The sequence below is a fragment of the Chiloscyllium plagiosum genome, unplaced genomic scaffold, assembly GCF_037043375.1.
Source record: "Chiloscyllium plagiosum isolate Xiang-an unplaced genomic scaffold, Cpla_swu_hap1 HiC_scaffold_3, whole genome shotgun sequence".
Taxonomy (NCBI): Eukaryota; Metazoa; Chordata; class Chondrichthyes; order Orectolobiformes; family Hemiscylliidae; genus Chiloscyllium; species Chiloscyllium plagiosum.
The window spans coordinates 99,533,895-99,555,471 of NW_028270141.1; the positions used below are offsets into that span (position 1 = coordinate 99,533,895).

Below are 21,577 nucleotides of genomic sequence, written 5' to 3' on the forward strand. Positions count from 1 at the left end.
CTAGGAAAGGAGGTTTTGACCTTTTTTTTAAAACTTGCCATGAGATCAGTAATGCTTATCTGTGCTCTACTAGTAAACTATGTTCTTCACACCCCTCCTCCACATGACCTTTCCAAATTCTCCTCTCCACAACTTAACCTCATTGCCAATGATGGATCTTCTCCATCAACTGCCCATCACTGTCACTTGAAACCTAGAGTGAGACTTGAACCAGCAACCTTAGATCAAGACACAAAGGTGCTGTAACTGAATCAAGGCCGAAACCTACTTAATGTTGGAAGCTATCTTTAAAAGACAAGGTTTTGAAATAAAGTCTACTGTGTAGACAGTGCTCTCAAAATATAGTGCATCAGTATTATCAACTCAGCTTTTTCACAAAAGTGTGAAGTTTCTGAAACGTTATTTCAGGAGTTTGCATACATTCGTGAAACCTTGCTTTGTCTTAAAGAACAAATGGCTTCATAACTGCTGCACATCTAAATCATTGTTCTCTTGAGACATTTGTCACTCCATTTATTTCCATTAAATCAAACTTCTGAAGTACTGTTTATTTAGAATTTTTTGTCATGATTGTAACAAAGTCAGCCAATTGGACTTTACAGAACAAGAGTTCCCTGATTGGGGCTGTTAACCTGATCCAATCAAGGAGCCGTGGCTGACAAAAAAAAACAGTGCCAGAGATTCTGACACTGGGTGCTGATTCTGATGAGGCTTTGTCAGCATCAAGGACTTCCCACATGTAAATAAATCATACAAACCCCATGGTGTGGAAACAAGCCATTCAGCCCAACAAGTCCACACCAACCCTCCAAGGAATAACCCACCCAGAATCATTCCCCTACCTATATTTACTCCTGACTAATGCATCTAACCTACACATTCCTGAACACTATGGGTAATTTAGCACAGCCAATTCACCTAACCTGTATAACTTTGCACTGTGGGAGGAAACTGGAGCACCCAGAAGAAACCCACGTAGACATAGGGAGAATGTGCAAACTCCATGCAGACTGGCTGGAATCGAACCCAGGTCCCTGGTGCTATGAGGCAGCAGTGCTATACACTGAGTCACAGTGCCACCCCAAGGGTAACTTAATGAAGAGATACTGGCCTCTGTGAAGTTATTTCAGTTCTCCAACAAAATTGTTTACAGTTTTGTTCAGGCAAATTTGTGAGGGGAATCCAAATTAGGTATGCACATTTGGGAGTCAGTATTTGCATATGACATTGCCAATGAATGTTTTTTTGGTCTGGGCTTGGGGTTACCATAAGAATCCAAAAGTGACTAAAATGATTATCACAGGTTGGGGATTATATGCACTTACAGTTCAATCGGCTAACTTAATATTTCAAAAGACATGGTACGTCAAGAGACCAAGTTCAAGGAACCAAAACAAAAGACCCCAGAAGATCTAGAATGAATGGACAGTTAAAACCAAAATGTGCTGAACTTGTATATCATGCCATATGTTGGTCAGTGAAATGTCTAGTATTAATCTTTTTTGCCACAAAAACCTTTACTTTGCATTCTGAATTAGTAAATGAGATTATTCTACCAGAGTTTCATTACTCTGGGGTTTAGTATACAGTCCTAATTCCTAAAGAAAATATACTGTGAAAGTCTCTTCATTTACAAAAGGAGATAGTTAATATTTAGTTTCAGAAAAAATAATAATTTGAATAACTATAAAGAGGCATAAAAATGTCTTTCATCATGCTGTATTATTTCTAAAGAGCTAGGAATGGTCTATATCCTCATGGTTTGGAGGTGCCGGTGTTCGACTGGGGTGTACAAAGTTGAAAATCACACAACACCAGGTTATAGTCCAACAGGTTTATTTGGAAGCACTAGCTTTCGGAGCACTGCTCCTTCATCAGGTGGTTGTGCCACTCAGTCCTACAATCAATATGCCGAGTAAAAATCTATTAGTCCACCATCCCCATGGCGAGTAACAAGAAACACCTCATAAAGCTCCAACATCTGAGTAAAACACGCTGACTTGTTGGAATCAGTAATTTAATAAAGAAATTCACATAGCTGTGTCCCAAAATGAACCCTGTTATTCGTTTAATGCAGTTTTAATCAAACGTTTGTAACAGAATTATTTGAAAGTGAAATAAAACATAGAACTGCGGATGCTGAAAACTGAAACAAAACAGAAAATGCTGGAGAAACTCATTACTATTTTCATCTCTAATAATTACATAGTGTGTAAAAATGCAAAATAATATTCTTCAGCAGTGCATTAATATTGCCTATTAATTTTACCTTTTGCCTATTAATATGGCCTATCAAATTCCATTACGGTACTTCTGAATTGACAGCTCATTCTTGATGTGAAAATGTCATCTGTTTTTGAACGTTTCCTCAACTCTTAACTTACAATTCCACCTACTAAACTACGTGAGACAGCGTAGGTCACAGACGCATCTAGCATTTCCCTGACAGTCGAGTTAAGACACAAGCGTTCTCCCATACACTGCCCAGCACAGTACCTGCTATTCCATAGTATTGAGAGGTAGCGCAGGCCAGTCTGGAGGGGAAATAAGGAGAGAGCTCCACGGCATAACCGTGTCGTGCAGGCACCCGGAAGGTTTTAACTAAAGCACTGTCCCCCATTCTCACGATGAACTGTCCAAAGTTAGTCGTCAGCCACGGAATTCCTACTCCATCTCTCCAGGCCTTTGACCTGCGGAAGGGGAGGAGACTAGACGCCCTGGACAGAAGGCCGCATGATGCGCTTACCCGGAAATGTTGTGAAGCCCTTGCCTTCGGGTGCCGCGAGCGCTGGCGGGGAATGGAACCTGAGAACGGGGGCCGGGAGCGCTGGCGGGGAATGGAATCTAAGCCCGGGGGCCGCGAGCGCTGGCGGGGAATGGAACCCGAATCCGGGAGCCGCGAGCGCTGGTGGGGAATAGAACCCGAGCGCTGGCGGGGAATGGAACCCGAACCCGGGAGCCGCGAGCGCTGGCGGGGAATGGAACCCGGGAGCCGCGAGCGCTGGCGGGGAATGGAACCCGAACCCGGGAGCCGCGAGCGCTGGCGGGGAATGGAACCCGAACCCGGGAGCCGCGAGCGCTGGCGGGGAATGGAACCCGAACCCGGGAGCCGCGAGCGCTGGCGGGGAATGGAACCCGAACCCGGGAGCCGCGAGCGCTGGCGGGGAATGGAACCCGAACCCGGGAGCCGCGAGCGCTGGCGGGGAATGGAACCCGAACCCGGGAGCCGCGAGCGCTGGCGGGGAATGGAACCCGAACCCGGGAGCCGCGAGCGCTGGCGGGGAATGGAACCCGAACCCGGGAGCCGCGAGCGCTGGCGGGGAATGGAACCCGAACCCGGGAGCCGCGAGCGCTGGAGGGGAATGGAACCCGAGCCCGGGAGCCGCGAGCGCTGGCGGGGAATGGAACCCGAACCCGGGAGCCGCGAGCGCTGGCGGGGAATGGAACCCGAGCCCGGGGGTCGCGAGCAGGGAGTAGAAGCTAATATCGCAACTGCAGAACAAGCTGGCAACCAGCACGATTTCCACTGACTAAAAGAAAACAAAAGTGCCGTTGAGCTAATCATGTTAGCAGGTACTGAGAGTTGTCGCAACAGTTATTTCAAACGAAAGGAAACACCTTTCATTCAGCCAGAAGCAAAATAACATTATTTGTAAAGTAGGAATGAGGGTGAATTATCAAGCACAATAAAAGCAAAACGCTGCTCAGTGGAGGGCTCTCTCCGCGGGAGTCCTCTTCCCCCTCTCTCAGGGATATGGGGTGGAAGGTGCTGCACGCAGCGGTCCCCTGCAACCGCAGATTGCGGTGGTTCACCGATTCTCAGCCCAACTGCTTGTTCTGTGGTGTCCGTGGATCATGTATATATTTGGTGTGGATATTTACAGTCCCTTTCTGATTTACTTTAAATCCTTCTCTGTTTTTGGTTGCACTTCAGTCCCACGCTCCTGATCTTTGGGCACCCCATGCGGAGGAGGAAGGCTAGGTCAGAGGACCTCGTGTGTCTGCTCCTGGGCCTGGCCATAGACAGTTCCAGGCAGCGGGCAGTGGAGGGGTAATTATGGCCAATTGCCTGTCCCTCTTCTGTGGTTATGTTAGAGCCCAGGTGTCCCTGGAGAAGGAGCACGCGGTCTCCACCAACACCCTGAAAGATTTTCAGGGAGAGATGGGCACCCCAGGGAGTGGAGTATATTATTTCCTTCTCCAACTCTATTTTGATTTAATCCCTGCCCTCCCCTTCACTGTTTGATCACGTAGCAATGCCCTCTGAGAAGGGCACTGCTTGTCACTGGCCACCCTGGTGTTTCCTTTCTCCCTGGTGGTGGAAATTGAATAAAGATTTGTACACTGTCTCTCACACCTGTACGCACACAACATGGATGCTGGGGAAAATATGAGCACTACCGCAATTAGGCGGTAATGTGGGGGTAAATAAATATAAGAAAAAAATAACTAGGGGATTCAGAGTCTCCTCTGTTTAAGGCACTGATTCTGTACTGACTGAAAAAATTTTTTTTAAAAAAGCAAAATACTACAGGTGCTGAAAATACTCTGCAGGTGAGGCCGAGTTAATGTTTGGAACATAGAGTCATAGAGATGTACAGCATCCACCACTTCCTCTGGCAGCTCATTCCATACATGTACCACACCTCTGTGTCAAAACATTGCCCCGTAGGTCTCTTTTATATCTTTCCACTCTCACCATAAACCTATGCTCTCTAGCTCTGGACCCCAGGGAAAAGACTTTCTCTATGTATCCTATCCATGCCCCTCAATTTTATAAACCTCTATAAGGTTACCGCTCAGCCTCCAACACTCCAGGGAATGCTCCCATTTCTTCCTAAGCCACCTCCCAGGCAACATCAAATACTGAATACTGTTCATCATTTCCAAATCCCTTCCTAACCACATACCAAACCCCTCTACGCTGTTGTGGTTAAAACAGAGTGATGAAGAAACTCAGCAGATTCCCAAGCATCTGTGGAGAGAAAAGTTATATCGGACTCGAAACTTATCTTTTTCTCTCTCTTCCCCAGATGCTGCCGGACCTGCTAAGTTTCTCCAGTTCCTACTGTTTTTATTTCAGATTTCAAGCATACGCGGTATTTTGTTTTTATTCCTTTCTACTGAGTTTATGCTGACTGGCCATGTCTGAGCATTGAATCTTGAAATTACTGCCCAGGAGTAGAGCCACTACTAATCCACACTTTTAAAAACCTAGTCACCTCGATGAGAGGTGGTTTTATTGAAACATTGAATTCTAAGAGGACTTCAATCTACAACAAGGGGCCCCAGTTTCAAAATAATGTCCTCCCATATGTCACTATCCCTGATCAAAGCACCAATGTTTTATAACTATCTGATTCCAGACCAACTTTTATTTTTGAAAGTAAACAAAGTGAGAGATTCATTGGATTTACTAAAAGAAAACCATACAATTCCATTGTTTTGAACAATGTACAGTAATATTTACTATAGAACATTAAAACAGTAATACAATCTACAATACATGCACAAGTTATTTCTTACACCTGGAATTGAAATAGTGGTAAAAGTCTGATGGACACACCACAGCATATATCAAATAGCAGAGGCAAGGGGATGGCTGTGGGTGGGATGCTGTCTGGAGGGTTAGATTGTACTTGAGCCAAATGACTGCTCCCACACTGTAGGGATTCTATGATTCTAAAACAACTTCAATTCTGATTCTACCCTGATCAATTGATCATCTCTTCCTGAGGCTTCATTTACCATTGAATAACTGCCATCTGCTTGAACTTAGGGTCTCCCTCAGAATTACCAAAACCAATTCCCAGGTACTGACCTCATTAATAGCTAGCTTCTGTTACCTTCTTAAACACTATGTTCTTCCCCGGGTCACTGTATCTGTTCAAACCCTCTTAATTCAGAATCAGCCCGCAATTAGCTTCCAGACCTGGCTTCAAAAACTCATTTGGTCTGTTTTGTTTCCTTTGACCACAAGCTGTCCCCAAGTCCATTCCAACCCAGTTCATAACTCCAAACCAAAACTGATAAAAGAATAAAAATAATGAAAAATCAGTGAGCGTTCTAACACTCCTCAGATACTGAAGCAGTTCACTCCAAATGCAGCAAGACTGGGATAATATCCATGTTTGGACTGACAAGTGGCATACAACATTCACACCACATAAATTCCAAGCAATGACCATCTCCAACAAGAGAGAATCCAGCCATCACTCTCTGATAATCAATGACATTATCATCACTTAATCTTCTACTATCAGCATCCTGGGAGCTTACCATTGACCAGAAACTGAACTTGATTCACCATAACAATACTGTGGTTACCTGTTATTGAGCAGGTCGAACTCCAGGAATCATACAGCAAGTAACTCAGATCCTAATTCCTCAAAGTGTATTCTCCATGTACAGGCACAATTCAGGGACATAGCAAAATACTGCCAACTTGGCTGGATGGATGTAGCTCCAACAACACTCGAGTAGGCACCTTGCCTGGAGAACTCCAAGATGGAGGACAGGAAAAATTTCTGGCTGTAACAGCTGCTCCTTTTCTGAAGTAATTTAGGTGCTGGAGGTGATTTCCTCAAATTCCGGGAGCAGCAATTACTGTTTTATATGCTGTTGCATTGTTTTGGAACTTTGGAAAAAAAAAGTCAAAACAACAGCAGTTTTAAAAGGCAGAAGAACAGACAAAGGAAGCACATGGTGAGGTCATTGCAGGAGAGAGAGAGAGAAAACCTGCACAGTTACTGCCTTTGCTGTTTTGAATTCATGTATCGCTGAACATCGGAGTGCATCTGGGAAAATTAACGAATAGTGAAATTCACAACTGATTTTGGAGGAACTGTTGGGCGAAGTTCACAGCACAGAAGCAGGTAAGTTAATCGTTGTTTTAAGTGTGGCCTGCAGAGAGTCTGCAGTAGTGAGTAGAGTGGGTTCTTTCTTGATTATATGTTTTTGGAGATAGGTCTTTTGATTAAATTTAAAATATAAGCCATACCTATTAATTTAACCTGGAGCAGTAGTTGTAGAGGAATAAGACGGTGTTATTTTCTGGGTCTGTAGATTGTGAAAAAGCAAAAATGGCCTTTAGTAGAGTGATATATGCTCCTTGTCAGATGTAGATGATTAAAGAGAGTTTAAGGGTTACTGCGGATTATACCTGCAATAAACGCAGTTGGTTGTGAATCTTATCAGATTGAATGGATCGGTTGGAGAGAGAGAAGCAACGAGGAATTTGCAACAGCAACAGAATGTGATGGATGGCACTTATAGGAAAGGGGGAAAGTCTCAGGTACAGTCACATAGATGGGTTAACTCCAGGAAAGGTAAGAGAGGTAGGCAGCTAGTGCAGGAGCTTTTTGTGGATATACCTATTTCAAACAGGTATGCTGTTTTGGAAAATGTAGGGGGTGATGGGTTCTCAGGGGAATGTAGCATGAACAGCCAAGTTTCTGGGATTGAGACTGGCTCTAATGCAATGAAGGGTACGTCGGGTTCCAAGAGATCAATTGTGAGGGGATTCTCCAATCCGAGGTACAGACAGCCATTTCTGTGGCCAGCAGCGAAAAAGCAGAATGGTATGTTGCTTCCCTGGTGCCAGGATCAAGGATGTCTCAGAGAGGACGCATTATGTTCTCACAGGGGAGAGAGTCCAGCAGGAGGTCACTGTACACATTGGAAACAACGACATAGGAAGGAAAAAGGTTGAGATTCTGAAGGGAGATTACAAAAAGTTAGGCAGAAATTTAAAAAGGAGGTCCTCATGTGTGGTAATATCTGGATTACTCTTGGTGCTACGAGCTAGTGAGGGCAGGAATAGGAGGATCGAGCAGATGAATACATGGCTGAGGAGCTGGTGTATGGGAGAAGGATTCACATTTTTGGATCATTGGAATCTCTTTTGGGGTCGAAGTGACCTGTACAAGAAGGATGGATTGCACCTAAATTGGAAGGGGACTAATATCCTGGCAGGGAGACTTGATAGAACTGCTTGGGAGGATTTAAACTTGGGGATGTGGGACCCAGGAAGATAGTGATGAAAGAGATCAATCTGAGACTGGTACAGTTGGGAACAGAAGAGAGTCAAACAATCAGGGCAGGCAGGGACAAGGTAGGACTAATAAATTAAACTGCATTTATTTCAATGCAAGGGGCCTAACATTGAAGGCAGTTGAACCCAGGGCATGATTAGGAACATGGGAGTGGGATATCATAGCAATTACAGAAACATGGCTCAGGGATGGACAGGACTGGCAGCTTAATGTTCCAGGATACAAATCTTACAGGAAGGATCGAAAGGGAGGCAAGATAGAAGGGGGAGTGACATTTTTGATAAGGGATAGCTTTACAGCTGTGCTGAGGGAGGATATTCCTGGAAATACATCCATGGAAGTTATTTGGGTGGAACTGAGAAATAAGAAAGAGATGATAACCTTATTGGCATTGTATTATAGACCCCTTAATAGTCAGAGGGAAATTGAGAAACAAACTTAAGGAGATCCTAGCTATCTGAAAGAATAATAGGGTGGTTATGGTAGGGATTTTAACTTTCCAAACATAGACTGGGACTGCAATAGTGTTAAGGGTTTAGATGAAGAGGAATTTGTTAAGTGTGTACAAGACAATTTTCTGATTCAGTATGTGGATGTACCTACTGGAGAAGGTGCAAAACTTGACCTACTCTTGGGAAATAAGGCAGGGCAAGTGACTGAGGTTTCAGTAGAGGAGCAATTTGGGGCCAGCGACCATAATTCTATTAGTTTTAAAATAGTGATGGAAAAAGATAGACCAGATCTAAAAGTTGAAGTTCTAAATTGGAGGAAGGCCAATTTTGACGGTATTAGGCAAGAACTTTCAAAAGCTGATTGGAGGCAGATGTTCGCAGGTAAAGGGTACGGCTGAAAAATGGGAAGCCTTCAGAAATGAGATAACGAGAATCCAGAGAAAGTATTTTTCTGTCAGGGTGAAAGGAAAGACTGGTAGTTATAGAGAATGCTGGATGACTAAAGAAATTGAGGGTTTGGTTAAGAAAAAGAAGGAAGCATATGTAAGGTATGGACAGGATAGATTGAGTGAATCCTCAGAAGAGTAAAAAGGCAGTGGGAGTATACTTAAGAGGGAAGTCAGGAGGGCAAAAAGGGGATATGAGATAGCTTTGGCAAATAGAATTCAGGAGAATCCAAAGAGTTTTTACAAATACATTAAGGACAAAAGGGTAACTAGGGAGAGAATAGGGTCCCTCAAAGATCAGCAAGGTGGCCTTTGTGTGGATCCTCAGGAGATGGGGGAGATACTAAATGAATATTTTGCATCAGTATTTACTGTGGAAAAGATACGGAAGATATAGACTGTAGGGAAATAGATGGTGACATCTTGCAATATGTCCATATTACAGAGGAGGAAGTGCTGGATATTTTGAAACGGGTAAAGGTGGATAAATCCTCAGGACCTGATTAGGTGTGACCGAGAACTCTGTGGGAAACTAGAGAAGTGATTGCTGGGCCTCTTGCTGAGATATTTGTATCATCGATAGTCACAGGTGAGGTACCGGAAGACTGGAGGTTGGCTAACGTGGTCCCACTGTTTGAGAACGGTGGTAAGGGGGGAGGGGGGGGATCTAAGATGGCGGCGATCTGAGAAGATCACACTGCAGAGCTTCACATCGCAGCAGGAGCAGGACGGTCCTTCAACCCACCCAACCCAGGTCATCAGGATTTCTTGGGGCATTGGAAAGATTGCGGAGCCCCAAGAAACATTTAAAAATTGACTTACCTGTATTTTCAGCTGTCCAGAAATGCCTAAAAAGGGAGGAGGAGCATCGGAGGCCGGGTCTGCAGCTCAGCCTGCAGCAGCCTTGGAGCCGATTACTCTCCAGGACCTGGTGAACCAGTTCTCAAAATCTCGCGAGATGTTGGGGAAACAGATTGAAGAGAAGCCGGCTCCAGTCTCTCATGCTGCAGAAGCATGAGCAGCAGCTGGAAGACCTGGTGAAGAGAACGGATGAGGTGGAGCACAGGGTCACAGAGGTGGAAGCTGATGCCAGTTCATCCGAGGATGAGATCCAAGCCCTGAAGACGCAGGTTCGTAATTTGTGTGATCAAGTGGATGATCTTGAAAACAGGGGCAGGAGAAAAGACATTCGGATCATCGGTCTGCCTGAGGGTAAGGAAGGTGATTGGCTTGTGGAATTTGTTGAAGATTGGCTTCCGAAATTCCTTGACTTGGAGACTGGCATGAGAGGGCTCACCGGGTCGCAGCACAGAGGTCGGGTCTGGGTCAATGCCCTCGTCCTTTCCTGGTGCAGTTCCGGGATAAGGAGAGAGTCATGGAGGCTTCCAGACTCCAGGGGAAGAATCCAAAGGCCCTAGCTTACAAGGAGTCTAAGATCATGTTTTTTCAGGACTTTTCAGCGGCGGTTATCCAGAAACGAAAATCGTATGATGGTGTCAAGAGAAGATTGAATGAGCTTGGGATTCAGTACTCCCTGAGATATCTGGCAGTGCTTCGGATCACCTTAGATGGATCCATACATCTCTTTGACACATCGGAGAAGGCAAGAGACTTTGTGGACAAACTAACCTAATTTAAACAATATGTATAAATATCGTTGCTTGGGTATGTGTTTATCATTCTGTAAAAGAAATGGAGGAAATCCAGTTGGAGCTTTGTTTTTCCCCTTTTTTTTGCCTCTATTGATAATAATTTGGTTCAAACTATGTCTGGCGGTGGTTAAGATGTACATTAAAAATTTCTAAGTTAGGACATACCAAAGGATGGATGGGGTATTTATTCCCCTTTTTTAAATAAAAGAATGTTTTTTTATTCATATTGATATTCTATGAGGTGTTTATTCTTTTTAGCTTGTGCTTGCGATGCGGCTCTAGCTGGGAGAAGTGAAGGTGGTTGAGGTGGTTAGATGCCTATTTATGGGCAGTTCGGGACGGGTAGTTGCCCCCTCCGGGTAGGGGGTGAATTCCCCTACTCAGCGCTATTGGCGTTTTATATGTTGGTTTGTTTTCTGTTTTTGTTCTTTTCTATTTTTAATAATTTTGTATGTTTGTTAAATGTATTAGTTTATGTAGTTTTTATATTTGGTGGACCATGCAACACTAAGGCTCAGCAATTTGTGGTTCAGATTCTTCCTCTCTGGAATTTAAATGTAATTGCAGAAGATTATGGCTAATGATTTGATTAAATGGTGTACCTGGAATATCAAGGGAAATCACTCATCAATTAAGAGGAAGAAGGTACTCTTGAGTCTTAGAAAGGAGAAGGTGGATATTGCTTTGTTACAGGAGACATAGTTGGATGACAAGGAGCATCTGAAATTACAGCAGAATGGCTTTGAGTTTATTTTTCATCATAAGATGGATGAAAATAAGATAGATGAGCTTGAGGCTCTTTTGGAAATTGGCAGATACGATATTGTGGGGATAACTGAGACGTGGCTTCAAGTGGACAGGGCCTGGGAAATGAATATTCAAGGCTACATGGTGCAGGCTTGAAGGGCAGAATGGCCTACTCCTGCATCTATTGTCTATTGTCTATCATTTAATACCAGAAGTAGGGGAGTGGCTATATTGGTAAGGAAAAATCTCTCATTTAAATTGTTGGAATGTGTTAAAGACGAATACGGGAGGTTTGTAATTCTTAAAGCCTTGATAAATGGGGAAGAATATGGCATTTTAAATGTTTATTGTCCCCCAGCTCATCCTCTTAAATTCTTGGTAGATGCTTTTTCTAAACTGATAAGTCTCAAGTCTCGGCACATCATTGTAGGGGGAGATTTTAACTGCCTCATGGACCCCACAGTAGTCAGGTTGCCTAAAGGTCCCTCAATACCCTCTGCACAAACTAAACAGTTATTGGGTTTGTGTGGGGAATTAGGGTTGGTGGACATCTGGAGATGTCTCCACCCTACAGGTAGGGATTTCACATTTTTCTCCAATCGGCACAGATGTCACACGAGGATTGATTTTTTTCTGACCTCTGTGGTAACCCTGGATCTGGTGACATCCTGTACGATTGGTAATATTGCCATCTCTGATCAGGCTCCAGTGTACCTCATGGTTAAAATTAAGGATGTTACAGTGGATTCAAGGTACTGGCGGATGGACTCCTTTATTCTCATGGACAGCAAGTTTGTGGAGTATTTCTCTAGGGAATTTCGGGCATTCCTAGACATCAACATAGGCTCAGTTGATAGCTCATCCGTTCTCTGGGAAACTGCCAAAGCTTATGCCAGAGGGTTAGTTATTTCATATTCTACAAGTAGGAAGCAGCAGAAGGGTGAGCAGCAACGTCTCTTTGAATCACGGTTGAAGGCAGCCGAGAAGGCCTACTTTGACAGACCCTCATTGGTCAAACTACAGAGGGTTACGGCACTGCAGTCTACACTAAATTCCTTGCTCACACAGACGGCAAAGGAGGAGCTGGCTTTTGCAAAGCAAAGGTTATACGAGCATGGTGACAAGCCAGGCAAATACTTAGCATACCTTGCCAGAAAGAGAAGTGCCCCACAAACCATTACAGCGATTAGGAAACGGTCTGGGAACCTAACATGTGATTCTAAAAAGATTAATGTGGCATTCCAGAGATTCTACTCTAAGTTATATCAGTCTGAGAATTGTGAGGAGGGGCAGGCCAAAATGGAATCCTTTTTTAGAGATCTGAAGTTCCCGGGTGTGACTCCCGAACAACAGTCCTTTCTCAATGCCCCATTATCAAAGCAAGAAGTGCAGGAAGCTGTGAGGCAGCTTCAGAGTGGAATGGCGCCCAGTCCTGATGGACTTCCCAGTGAATTCTATAAGGAATTTATAAGTATACTGTCAGGCCCAATGCTGAATATGTTTAATGATTCATACAGTCATGTTTGTCTCCCACCATCTCTGAGGCCAATATTTCACTCATCCTTAAAAAAGGGAAGGACCCGGAAGACTGTGCTTCATACAGGCCCATCTCACTCTTAAATGTGGACTTTAAGATCCTCTCTAAGGCTCTCGCGTTAAGGCTGGAGACTGTGTTACCCTCTATTATTAAAGAGGATCAGACGGGCTTCATAAAGGGTCGCAGATCCTCCAATAATGTTAGGAGGCTGCTTAATGTAATTCAAGCATGCCAACAGCAGTCAATACAGGGATTGGTGATTTCTTTAGATGCAGAGAAGGCATTTGACCGAGTTGAGTGGCCGTACCTTTTCTATACTCTAGACCGGTTTTGGTCTGGGCGAAGTTTTCATAAGATGGGTAAAGGTTCTCTACAGTGTACCTCTCGCTGCGGTCATTACCAACGGGGTACGATCAAGCAATTTTAATATTTCTAGGGGCAGCCGGCAGGGCTGTCCCCTTTCACCATTACTTTTTACGGTGATGATTGAACTGTTGGCAGAGGCCATTTTTGGGGATCTCAATATATCAGCTCGTGGGGTCAAAATTACATAAGATCTCGCTGTATGCAGATGATGTTCTAATTTTCTCGACAAATCCAGCAGTCTCAGTGCCTTGCCTGATACAATGCATTCACGCGTTTGGCGCTTTTTCAGGGTATAAGATTAATTTTGCTAAATCAGAGGCTATGCCTATGGGTGGTCTTATGAAAGAGTTGGCTCTTGAGAGTGACTAAAGATTCCCATTTAGGTGGTCACAGGGGGGTTTTGTGTATTTGGGCATATTCATTACTCCAGTTCTGGATTGGCTGTTCAAAGCCAATTTTACTCAATTATTTGAAAAAACTAAACAAGATCTCCAAAGATGGGAGGCACTTCCAGTCTCATGGTTGGGTCGGATAGTGTTTATTAAGATGAATATTCTCCCTCGTTTGCTATACCCTATACGAATGCTCCCCCTGATTTTCAATAAACAAACACTCAGGAGACTGAACAGTTGGTTCAGCTCCTATATCTGGCATCGTAAACGGCCCCTCATTAAATTAACCAAACTGCAGTTGCCTCACAGATTGGGGGGAGTTGACCTTCCGGACATTAAAAATTACCAATTAAGCTCGCTCTTGACCTATGTAAGTGATTGGGTTTGTGGGGACCCTCTTTCAATATGGCTAGATATCAAAGTCCCCCAGGCAAGATGCCCCCTTACCAGTTTGCTGTTTTTGGACAAGGTGAGGACAGTTAGGGAATATTGCCATAACCTAATAGTCATCAATACTGTTAAAGCATGGAGGGCAATTCAGCAGAGGGAAGGTAATATTGGCAAAACATCTTTGTTTACACCTTTAGTGGGTATGCCGAGTTTTCAACCAGGTATGATAGATTCAGGATTTAAACGTTGGGCAGCTAGGGGTATATCTTGCATTGGTGATTCATTTGAGGGAGATGTAATGATGTCCTTCGATCAGTTAGTACGGAAGTAAGAGTTACCTAATAGAGACCTCTTTCGTTTTTTTCAAGTTAGTGATTTTATTCAAAAAAAGACCACATTTTTGACTGATCCCTACAAATCTGACATAGAAAGAGAAGTACTAAGGGCTAAGAGTAAACTCTCTGTCAGTACTCTATATCACCAATTGGGAGGTGCCACCTCAGATGAGTCTGATCGACTCTGCAAGATATGGGAAAGAGAGCTGGGTGTTGACGTTTCTTCAGAGACATGGGAGGATATTTGGGAGAATGCAAGGAAGATATCAACTTGCAATAGGACCCATGCTTTACAGTTGAAGATTCTCCACAGGGTCCACTTAGCCCCAGACCGTTTGTCAAAATTTAAACCAGGGGTATCTTCAGCATGTCCCAAGTGCAAGGTCTGTACAGGTACTCTTACCCATTGTCTTTGGTCTTGTGACAGGTTTCAAACATATTGGAGCGCTGTGGTGGGTGCAATGGGGAGAATTTTAGGTGTAGGGGTGGAGAAGGACCCTATTTTGCTCCTTTTGGGCCTACCCATTGTATTTCCTGCAGACTCGCATCAGGAAAAACTTTTTAATATTCTTACATTCTGTGCATGGAAGAATATCTTGCTAGGTTGGATATCAGAAAACTCCCCAGGCCTTCGGGTTGGCGGAAGATTGTTATGGAGCATATTCCCCTGGATTTTCTCACAAATATGGTACACCACAAAACTGAGAATTTTTACAAGACATGGCAACCCTTTTTGAAATACATGGACACAGATTTATCTGCCACACTAACAAGGGCTTTTATATAACCGTAACGATTGTGTTTCATGAGACCAATATCCAGGGAGGAGGAACTGTGAATGTATGAGTGTTTTGTTTGGCTGGGCTGAGTTATTACTATTTATTTGTTTGTTGTTAGGTATTTATTTAGTTAGTTAAATAGCTAGTTTAGGTTTTTTTTAATTTTATACTTCTCTATATATGTTTATACATTCGTATAGGAGGGTGGGTCGGGGAATGTTTTTTATTATTTGGGTTTAGTTTTGTACTATTTTTGTACTGTTTTGAATTGCATTGTTTTGTATTTGTTGTAATATTTAAAAATCTATTTTTTCTTAATAAAAATATATTATATAATAAAAGAAAGGTGGTAAGGACAAGCCAAGGAACTATAGACCAGTGAGCCTGACCTTGGTGGTTGGCAAGTTGTTGGAGGGAATCCTGAGGGACAGGATGTACATGTATTTGGAAAGGCAAGGACTGATTAGGGATAGTCAACATGGCTTTGTGCGTGGGAAATCATGTCTCACAAACTTGATTGAGTTTTTGAGGAAGTAACAAAGAGGAATGTTGAAGGCAGAGCAGTAGATGTGATCTATATGGACTTCAGTAAGGCGTTCGACAAGGTTCCCCATGGGAGACTGATTCTCAAGGTTAGATCTCACGGAATACAGGGAGAATTAGCCATTTGGATACAGAATTGGCTCAAAGGTAGAAGACAGAGGGTGGTGGTGAAGGGTTGGTTTTCAGCCTGGAGGCCTGTGACAAGTGGAGTGCCACAAGGATCAGTGCTGGGTCCTCTACTTTTTGTCATTTACATAAATGATTTGGATGCGAGCATAAGAGGTACAGTTAGTAAATTTGCAAATGACATCAAAATTGGAGGTTTTCCTCAGATTGCAACAGGATCTTGACCAGATGGGCCAATGGGCTGAGAAGTGGCAGATGGAGTTTAATTCAGATAAATGCTAGGTGGTGCATTTTAGGAAAACAAATCTTAGCAGGACTTATACACTGAATGGTAAGGTCCTAGAGAGTGTTGCTGAACAAAGAGACCTTGGAGTGCAGGTTCATAGCTCCTTGAAAATGGAGTTGTAGGTAGATAGGATAGTGAGGAAGGCGTTTGGTATGCTTTCCTTTATTGGTCAGAGTATTGAGTACAGGAGTTCGGAGGTCATGTTGCGGCTGTACAGGACATTGGTTAGGCCACTGTTGGAATATTGCATACAATTCTAGTCTCCTTCCTATCAGAAAGATGTTGTGAAACTTGAAAGAGTTCAGAAAAGATTTACAAGGATATTGCCAAGGTTGGAAGATTTGAGCTGCAGGGAGAGGCTGAACAGGCTGGGGCTGTTTTCCCTGGAGAATCAGAGGCTGAGGGGTGACCTTATAGAGGTTTACAAAATTATGAGGGGTATGGACAGGATAAATAGGCAAAGGCTTTTCTCTGGAGTCAGGGAGTCCAGAACTAGAGGGCATAGGTTTAGGGTGAGAGGGGAAAGATATAAAAGAGACCTAAGGGGCAACTTTTTCACACAGACGGTGGTCAGTGTATGGAATGAGCTGCCAGAGGAAGTGGTGGAGGCTGGTACAATTGCAACATTCAGGAGGCATTTGGATGGGTATGTGAATAGGAAGGGTTTGGAGGGATATAGGCTAGATTGGGTTGGGATATCTAGTCAGCATGGACAGGATGGACCGAAGGGTCCGTTTCCATGCTGTACATCTCTATGACATTATAAGTTTGGCGTCATCCAAGACAAGGGAACCCATTTGATTGGCACCACATCCACATCTACGCTCAGTAGCAGCAATGTGTATCATCTACAAGATACACGGCTGAAATTCAGCAAGGCTCCTTCAACAGCACCTTCCAAACCAACAACCACTTCCAACTCAAAGGATAGGGGTAGCAGATATATGGGAACATCACCATCTGCAAGTTCCCCTTCAAGCCACTTACATCCAGACTTGGAATTGTTTCACTGTTTCTTCTGTGCTACTGGATGAAAGCCCTGGAATCCCTCACTTATGGCATTGCAGATATATTTCAATTACATGGACTGTAGCAGTTGCAAGAAAATGACTCACCACTACCTTCTCAGGGGCAGGTAAGGATGGGCAATAAATGCTGGCTTAATCAGCACCTGCTTCCCACACACGAATGAAAAAATAAACGTTTTTGGACTCAGACAATCAAATGATATGGAGAGTAAGTGAGAACGTGGAATTGAGGCTCAGATTGGCTGTGAGCATATTCAGTGACAGTGGATGCTCAGTGGGCTGTATGTTGTTCCCCTGATCCCTTATTTTATGTCAGAAATTGGTAGCACATTTTGCTACCTAAAGTTGTCTAGAGTTTAAATTGGCCTTGAGAGCCAATTTTATTTATGGGCGAGAATGAATCCATGCTCTTTGTGAATTGCTCTGACTGAACTTTTGTCCCCTTCACTGTCCAGCCACACTACCTGATGGCGCTGTCAATTTGGTTCAGGAGGGCTGAGAAGTATGCCAAGAACTGGAAGGAGGATGTAGCCAAAGTGAAGCAGAAAATGGACATGTGGGAACAGTGATCCTTCTTCATTGTCGGTAAAGAATGACTCGCCAAGTATGAGGTGTTCTCAGTGTTTCTGTACATGGTGCAGTTATGGCCCACACTCTACTCTGATGTGACAGTCACCCTAGTCATCTTCCACATTATCAGGAGTTCATAAACGGACAAAGTTCATAGAGACGATAAAATTCTCTCCACAAATGGGGATAAAAATATGCTAAGTCACCCTCATCCTGATAACCAAATTGTATGCGGCTACATCAAGCATGTAGACTCTCATTCAAGTTGTAGTTCTATTCTGATCCTTGTGTTGTGAAGGAGTCATAGAGTCATAGAGCTGTACAGCATGGAAACAGACCCTTCAGCCTAATTCACCCATGCCAACTAGCTATCCTAAATTAATCTAGTCTCATTTGCCAGCACTTGATCCATATCCTTCTGAACTCATCCTTTAACATACCCATTCAGATGGTCATATTGCCATTGTACTTTCCAGTTATTTGGACTATGCCAACCATCAATCGCTTTTATGAAAATTTCCAACAAGCGGTGGTCTACACAAGAACATCCTCAAGATGTCTGTAGTGGAGGAGATACTTTCAACTACCTCATTCTGGAATTTTCCTTTGCAAAGTAGGTCTGGAAGGAGATGCAATGGTTTCTGTAAAGGTGCATGCCGACTAATCCAATAACAGCGACAATATATATTAATGTTGTCTCATTAATGTAATGAAACCTCTCAAGTTGTTTCAGAAGAATATTATAATACAAAGTAAGACGCTGAGCCACATATGGAGGTATTAGGCTAGATGACCAAACATTTGGTCAAATGGGTTTTAAGAAATATCTTATTATGATCTCAGTGGAAATTCCAGATTTTATTGATGGAGCTTAAATTCCACTTGCTGATGTGGTTGGATCAGAGCCTCTCCTCCCAGAGCCTCTGGGCCTCTGGATTACTCACCCATTGTACCGTCTTACTACTCTGCTTGTCTCAAATCTGCTTTAATGCTTTGACTGCTTGTTTCTATAAAGTTTCACATACATAAAATCCAACACGGCCTTCCTATGGTAACATGGCATCCCTGAAGTGTCCCAGACAGAGACTCAAACTCATTAATTCCCATTCCTAAATATTTCTGGAATAACACAAACAATTTAAACCCCTTCTGAAGATAATTGTAGAAGTTTCATCTTGGCTCAGAAAAAAGCTTCCCATTGTTTGACTTATTCCTACTTCCAATTTGGGATGGGATACTCTTTAGAGGGTCGATGCAGTCTTAATGGGCAGAATGGTCTCTATCTGTACTGTAGGGATTCAATGATTTTTACTAAATAAGCACAGACCACCTCTAAATTGTAATTTCTCAAGGTCAGTTTACCAGCTCCTCAAACCAGATGCTTGCATAATCCTAACTTAAAACTTCAATCCTCAAACAAAATATTACACTCCTAAAATATTTTTGCACATTTCTTAAAGGAGGAAAGTGAGGCAGAGATGTGTGGAGAGGTAATTCTTGGACCTGGGACCTAGCCAACAAAGGCATGGCCACTAATGATGGAGCAAATAATCCGAAATCACCAAAGGACAGAATGAGAGGAGCACAGATATTTTGGCGGGTTGTATGGTTAGAGGAAATTCCAAAGGCAAGAAGCAGCAAGGACATGGAGGAATTTGAAAACAAAGGTGAGGATTTTAAAATTAAGACATTGCTTGACTGCAATACTTGACAATCTACAGGCTGTCCACTGTATTGCACACCAAGAGAAATATCAACTACTCCTGGAAGACTATCAAATCAGTGAAATTTGCACTTTGGTCAGCCCGAAACCTGCTGGTTTTCCAAAGAGCTATCCTTGACCAGATTGGCACGTTCCAAGATCTGGGAGTAAGTGCTGAAAGACTCACGAAAGCTTGGAGCAGTCATTGCTCATGGGGATAAAGCCAGTGTCTGAAGGCCCTCTTGCCACAGGATAAAAAGGGCACCAGGCCATTGTAAAACTGCATGGGCTGTATAACATAAAATCAACATAGTAAATATAACCTGCTGTTGTAACTTTAGTGAGGATCCTGGGAGTATCATGTTCTGTATTGAAAAAACCGAACAGTTTTACATTTTGTCGTGAAACTGAACTGCTATACCATATACTGCTACAAATTAAATGAATATAAAGTGTCCTATGGGGGATAAAATGTCCTACCAGACTCACCTGGAATTGTGGTCATGATTTGGAGATGCCAGTGTTGGACTGGGGTTTACAAAGTTAAAAATCATACAACGCCAGTCCAACAGGTTTAATTGGAAGCACTAGCTTTTGGAACACTGCTCCTTCATTAGGTGGTTGTGGAGTCAATCTCATCAGGGAGCAGCGCTCCGAAAGCTAGTGCTTGCAGTTAAATCTGTTAGACTATAACCTGGTGTTGTGTGTTTTTAACTCTGGAATTGTGGGACTGTCTGGACATCTCCTAGATCTAGAAATTTGCCTTTTGAGCTGTCGACAGTGCCTGCAACCCATCAGATTGGGACCAGTGTAACAATTTACTGCAACATCATCATCAATCTCATAAATGTAAATTGTACAAATTTGCACACAATCACAGAATTCGAGATTGAAGATAAATCCCCACAATACGCTGTATAAAATTGTCAATTGATGAAGAAGCAGCACTCCAAGAGCTTCTGATTTCAAATAAACCTGTAGGATTATAACCTGGTGTCACGTACCTTCTGACTTGCCCAGCCCAACAGCAGCACCTCCACATTATGGCTACCATTCTCCAATACACTATGCCATACAGTTAGTGAGTTTGCAAATGATACCAAAATTGGAGGTGTAGTGGACAGCGAAGAGGGTTGCCTCAGATTAAAACAGGATCTTGACCAGATGGGCCAATGAGCAGAGAAGTGGCAGATGGAGTTTAATTCAGATAAATGCGAGGTGCTGCATTTTGGGAAAGCAAATCTTAGCAGGACTTATACACTTAATGGTAAGGTCCTAGGGAGTGTTGCTGAACAAAGAGACCTTGGAGTACAGGTTCATAGCTCCTTGAAAGTGGAGTCGCAGGTAGATAGGATAGTGAAGAAGGCATTTGATATGCTTTCTTTTATTGGTCAGAGTATTGAGTACAGGAGTTGGGAGGTCATGTTGCAGCTGTACAGGACATTGGTTAGGCCACTGTTGGAATATTGCGTGCAACTCTGGTCTCTTTCTTATCGAAAAGATGTTGTGAAACGTGAAAGGGTGCAGAAAAGATTTACAAGGATGTTGCCAGGGTTGGAGGATTTGAGCTATAGGAAGAGACTGAACAGGCTGGGGCTGTTTTCCCTGGAGCGTCAGAGGCTGAGGGGTGACCTTATAGAGGTTTACAAAATTATGAGGGGCATGGATAGGGTAAATAGACAAAGTCTTTCCCCTGGGGTGTGGAGTCCAGAACTAGAGGGCATAGGTTTAGGGTGAGAGGGGAAAGATATAAAAGAGACCTAAGGGGCAACTTTTTCACACAGAGGGTGGTACATATATGGAATGAGCTGCCAGAGGAAGTTGTGGAGGCTGATACAATTGCAACATTTAAGAGGCATTTGATGGTTATATGAATAGGAAGGGTTTGGAGGGATATGGACTGAGTGCTGGCAGGTGGGATTAGATTGGGTTGGGATATCTGGTCGGCATGGACGGGTTGGACCGAAGGGTCTGTTTCCATGCTGTACATCTCTGACTCTATATGGGATACAACAGATCCCACTGCTCCCTGCAAACAATGCCAGAAGTGGTAAACCTGTAACACAGAACGTTATGAGCAGCAGCAAATCAACTAAAGATTAATTAAGTTTAGGTGACATTAAATCAGCTTTGCTTCCTAATATATGATATCCAACCACCGATCACCTGCCA

At 43.4% G+C, this 21,577-nt stretch overlaps 2 protein-coding genes across 7 annotated transcripts in view; one reads left to right on the forward strand and one right to left on the reverse strand.

Moving 5' to 3' along the window:
* The window catches only part of pex7 (peroxisomal biogenesis factor 7), a 91,083-nt gene extending 88,381 nt beyond the window's left edge, over positions 1-2,702 (reverse strand). The window contains exon 1 of the mRNA XM_043685974.2: positions 2,497-2,702. Within this exon, the coding sequence (XP_043541909.1) occupies positions 2,497-2,620 (124 nt within the window). The 5' untranslated portion in view covers positions 2,621-2,702. The remainder of the gene's footprint in view (positions 1-2,496) is intronic.
* On the forward strand, positions 2,628-20,923 carry LOC148150628 (uncharacterized). Of its 6 annotated transcripts, XR_015754044.1 has the most exons (3): positions 2,628-6,875; positions 17,589-17,718; positions 19,164-20,923. XR_015754044.1 is itself a non-coding variant. In XM_087981856.1 (2 exons), exon 1 carries the CDS (start codon positions 2,628-2,630, stop codon positions 3,528-3,530), a length of 903 nt encoding a protein of 300 aa, XP_087837982.1. In that variant the 3' UTR covers positions 3,531-3,573; positions 9,787-10,824. The 6 variants fall into 6 exon arrangements, 1 of the variants encoding a protein (XP_087837982.1); XR_015754045.1 differs by lacking the exon at positions 17,589-17,718; XR_015754038.1 differs by lacking the exons at positions 17,589-17,718; positions 19,164-20,923 and adding an exon at positions 9,787-10,824 and having other exon boundaries at positions 2,628-9,541.
* The last annotated feature ends 654 nt before the right edge of the window (positions 20,924-21,577 follow it).